Source organism: Octopus bimaculoides, chromosome 20, assembly GCF_001194135.2.
Source record: "Octopus bimaculoides isolate UCB-OBI-ISO-001 chromosome 20, ASM119413v2, whole genome shotgun sequence".
Taxonomy (NCBI): domain Eukaryota; kingdom Metazoa; phylum Mollusca; class Cephalopoda; order Octopoda; family Octopodidae; genus Octopus; species Octopus bimaculoides.
In genome coordinates, this window is record NC_069000.1 from 46,791,213 (window position 1) to 46,795,808 (window position 4,596).

The window sequence follows — 4,596 nt, forward strand, 5'->3', positions numbered from 1 at the left end:
AGAAGAAGAAGAAGAAGAAGAAGAAGAAGAAGAAGAAGAAGAAGAAGAAGAAGAAGAAGAAGAAGAAGAAGAAGAAGAAGAAGAAAAGAGAGAGAGAGGGAGAGAGAGAGATAGAGAGAGAGAAAAGAGAGGAGATAAAGTAGATAGAGTAAACGCTGTGAAGGCAATGGTTTCTCATGTGAAGTAAAGCTCACTGGTTGTTGTCAGACGACAGTCAGCTATTGGCTAATCCAGACGAACCAATGAGAATCGCTGAATTCGGAGACTCAGTGTAAGGGAAGCGAAGGCAGGGAGGGCAGAAGGGAGAGAGAGAGAAAGGGTATAAGTTACAAGATGAGAGAGGGAAGTGGGTTAAAAAAAGATTGATAGAGTAGGAGTGGGAGAACTCGACGGAGAGAGTGATAGAGAGAGAGAGAGATAGAGAGAGGGGGTGAGAAATGAGAAATTAGGAGATTCAACAGTAAGAGTAATACACACACACATACACACACACACACATACACACACACACACACACACACACACACACACACATATACAAGTTTTGTTTTTATTTTTATTTAGTTTTTCTTCTTGCTGCTGTTATTATTGTTTTTTGTTGTTTCTGATGCAGTTTCCAGTCTTTTGGTTCATCTTATTCAGGATCACTCGTTCCAACAGAAGCTAGAAAGTTTTTCAACTTTAAATTTACTATATAGACGCGTGTGTGTGTGTAACACACGCACACACATATATATATATATCATATACACAACTATATATATATATATGCGCACGCGCGCAAACGGAGCTTTATATACACACTACGAATGTCTACACACCGAAAGGATGTACCAGCGCGTTCACGAGACACTTTTCTAGGGCTACCCCGAACCCTAATCCACCCCTTTTGTCTCACCTCCTCATCCTCTTTATCTTTCTCTTCCCCTCCCTTCTATCTCTCCATCAATGCATATATACACACGGCTCACATGTTTTATACACTCTTGTTTTGATTTGACGTGAGAATTGTCTACACAGACATACAAATTTATATACACATACGTATATATTTACAAATATACCTATATATGTATATATACATACACATATAGAAATATATATACATTAACACTACATATACACTACAAAGTATATAAATATTTATATATACATTTATATATATATATTTATATTTATTATACATTTACACAAGTACAAACACACACATACATATTGTGTTTTCATTTGATATAACAAATCTGTTCATGTTCTCACTTACTGCACACACTGGTACATAAATACACATGTACATATAAACATAATCACACATATACACACATAAACATATATACATTTATACACATATCTATATGCATATAAACATACATTACCAAAAAGAAACGATAATTTTTAAACTTGTTAACCATGAAACGTACGTGAAATATTAATTGTTTACAACCAATTAATATATATATCCGCTAATTACATCTGTATTCTTCATAATTAGTATACACATATATTTATATATACATATGTAATCATATATATTTGTTCATATACGTATATATATTTACGTAATCATATATATTTTTCATATACCCATTTATACATTCATACAACGTGTATAGTGTATTAATACACGTAGCATACAACATATATTTATGCAATGTATGCATTTAATACTTGTTAGTATAACATATAATTGTAAAATATTATCATATATAAATGTTTGTTGAATTTATATATATATATATATTTTTAGTATATTTATATTTGTAGTATATCATATATTTTTGTAGAATGTTATATACATTTGTTGAATAACATGTATAATATACTATGTATTATGTATATATATAAGGTTAGATAAAATAACCTATATTTGTAATATATAGTATATATGTATATACATAACGTTAACTTTTTCTTTCATATTGAAAATATTTTAGCTTAACACGTTATGATAAATTGATATTAGGTATTTCCTTAATTATACAATATATATATGAGTGTATATATTGTAATTATACATATATAATATATAGATAAAGATTGAATAATTGTTTTACACTTTACATACATTATATATATAGCTGTTATACCTCCCATAATGTATTTAGTTTAAAAAAACAAAACAACTGTTTTATTTCTGTCAACGAGAACCAGTATAGAATAACACTTACTGTATTGATGATAATAACAATAAGTTAAACATCAACAATAACATCAACAACAACAACACATCGTTAACAACTACAGCAACAACAATCACATCAAATATTCGTCGCCATTAACCAAAGAAAAAAAAATTATGGATGACAAAAGTCTGGATGACAGGACTATCAGCAATGGAACTGCAAAACCCAGCTCGGAATTACCTCCAATTGAGACTTTGGATTCTGCAGGACTGATAGCGATGAAAATGGAACCAGTGAGTTCGGTAAATGATGAAGCAGACGACACACCAAGTACAACAACTTCGTTACCAGAATCTACATCTCCTGGTTCTAAATCTTCGAAAAAAGCCGGGGTTGGAATTCGGAGACAGGAAAAACCCCCCTATTCTTACATTGCCCTTATTGTGATGGCAATCCAAGCGTCACCTTCCAAAAGATGTACGTTAAGTGAGATTTACCAATTTCTTCAGCAACGATTCCCGTTCTTTCGCGGTACTTATCAAGGATGGAAGAATTCTGTGCGTCATAATTTGTCTTTGAATGAATGTTTTATAAAACTTCCTAAAGGTCTTGGACGACCCGGTAAGGGCCATTACTGGACCATCGACCCAGCTGCCGAATTCATGTTTGAAGAAGGTTCATTTCGACGTAGGCCTCGTGGGTTCCGACGCAAATGCCAACTAAAACCTTTCGGTATGTTGAATGGTCTCGGTGCCCCGGCACCACCAATGCTGGGTCATTCCCATTATGACCTGTTACATCAGAATAACGGAATGCCACAGATGAACATGCCCTGTTCAGTAAACAGCACCATGCCGGTCACTTACGATAATGGTCAAGTAGTCAATCCAATGATGAGCGCCATGAACGCCGGATTATACGGCGGCGGCGCCAACATGCCCAACCCCAACGGCGTCCCACAACATAACAACAATACCAGCTGCAACTTTGGGTCACGATTCGGTTCTAGCTGCGCCATGACAGTGCCACCCACAATGACACAAGACTATGGACATTTAAATAGTGCAACAAACAATGTCGCTCTAGGCTCAGGGATGTACGATCGAGATACGGCCACATCTAACCCAACAGCTTCGTGGCAAACCCAACGATACATTAAACAACAGCCACTCAGTCCTACAGGCAGTACGGGTTCAATTCACAGCATTTCTCCAGCCAGTAGTGAACATACCCCCCACACACCTTATGGATCACTGGGAGGTAACAGTGAACCCGTAGACTTGGCGTTAGCAGGTAAGTCCACCTTCATAATAACTGTTCTTTTTAATGTATATATCTATCAATGTATATATGTATATGTGTGTGTGCGTGTTTGTGTGTGTGTGTTTGTATGTATTTATGGAGATAGATTGATAGATGACACAAAATGGCACGAACGATATTGTTTATTCAAAAATTCTCCGCAAATGTTTCAATCACATTTCTACACCTTTAGTACGTTGCTGAGATTTTATGTAATCAATAATATCCGTCCAACGTGTAAAATGCGCCTGCTCAAGCGATTGTTTAAATAAGTCCTTCGTTAGATCCTACAGTCATTTTACGCAGTCTGGGAATATATAACAATGTATATAAGCATGTTACTTTTATGAATTTGCTTTGCGAGATTTCTGATGTGAAACCGTGTAATGAAACAGATATTGCTATATTTAGAGTTGGCCATTTTTTATAAACACACGAGATATTCGTTCTTCACTCATTTATTACTGTTCTTATTTTAACTCAAGTCCATTGTCCGGAAATCTTTCCTTACAGATCTGTGACCTCTTCAGCGACACTTTCTGTCCTTGTGTATGCTCCTGCTCTGCTGAATAGGTCACAGATGTGTCACGAAAGATTTCTGGTCAATGGACATGAGTTAATATAAGAACAGTAATAAACGAGTGAAGAACGAATATACAGTGCGTGTGTTTATTTGGCAAGAACAAAATGACCATCGCGAAATACAACAATATATAAGTATGTGTGTATATATATATATATATATACACTTGTGCGTGTGTGTGTGTGTGTGTGTGTGCGTGTGCGTGTGTGTGTGTGTGTGTGCGTGTGTGTGTGCGCGTGTGTGTATGTGTATCAGCCTTTCGGTACTGTGATTAATTATATATATCAACACCTCAAGTACAAATATCATTGCGTTGATCTGTTTCGACTGTCTACTTATCTAGTTACTTACCTAGCCATCAATCAATCCATATCAATCAGTCAAGCAATCAATCAATTAATCAATCAATCAATATCAATCAATCAATCATTCAATCTGTCTTTCTGTCTGCCTGTCTGTCTGTATATATGTTTGTATATCTAAACTGCTTTTCCATGTACTTATTAAACTATATGTGTGTGTGTATTTATATATATATACACATATATAAATATATACAAACGCACACTTATGCATACATACATCATATAT

General features: G+C 35.0%; 1 protein-coding gene across 1 annotated transcript in view; it reads left to right on the forward strand.

Moving 5' to 3' along the window:
- The first annotated feature begins 1,723 nt into the window (after nucleotides 1-1,723).
- Nucleotides 1,724-4,596, forward strand: part of LOC106874348 (forkhead box protein F1-B) — a 49,911-nt gene continuing 47,038 nt past the window's right edge. The window contains exon 1 of the mRNA XM_014922053.2: nucleotides 1,724-3,413. Coding sequence (XP_014777539.1) covers nucleotides 2,294-3,413 — 1,120 coding nt within the window. The 5' untranslated portion in view covers nucleotides 1,724-2,293. The remainder of the gene's footprint in view (nucleotides 3,414-4,596) is intronic.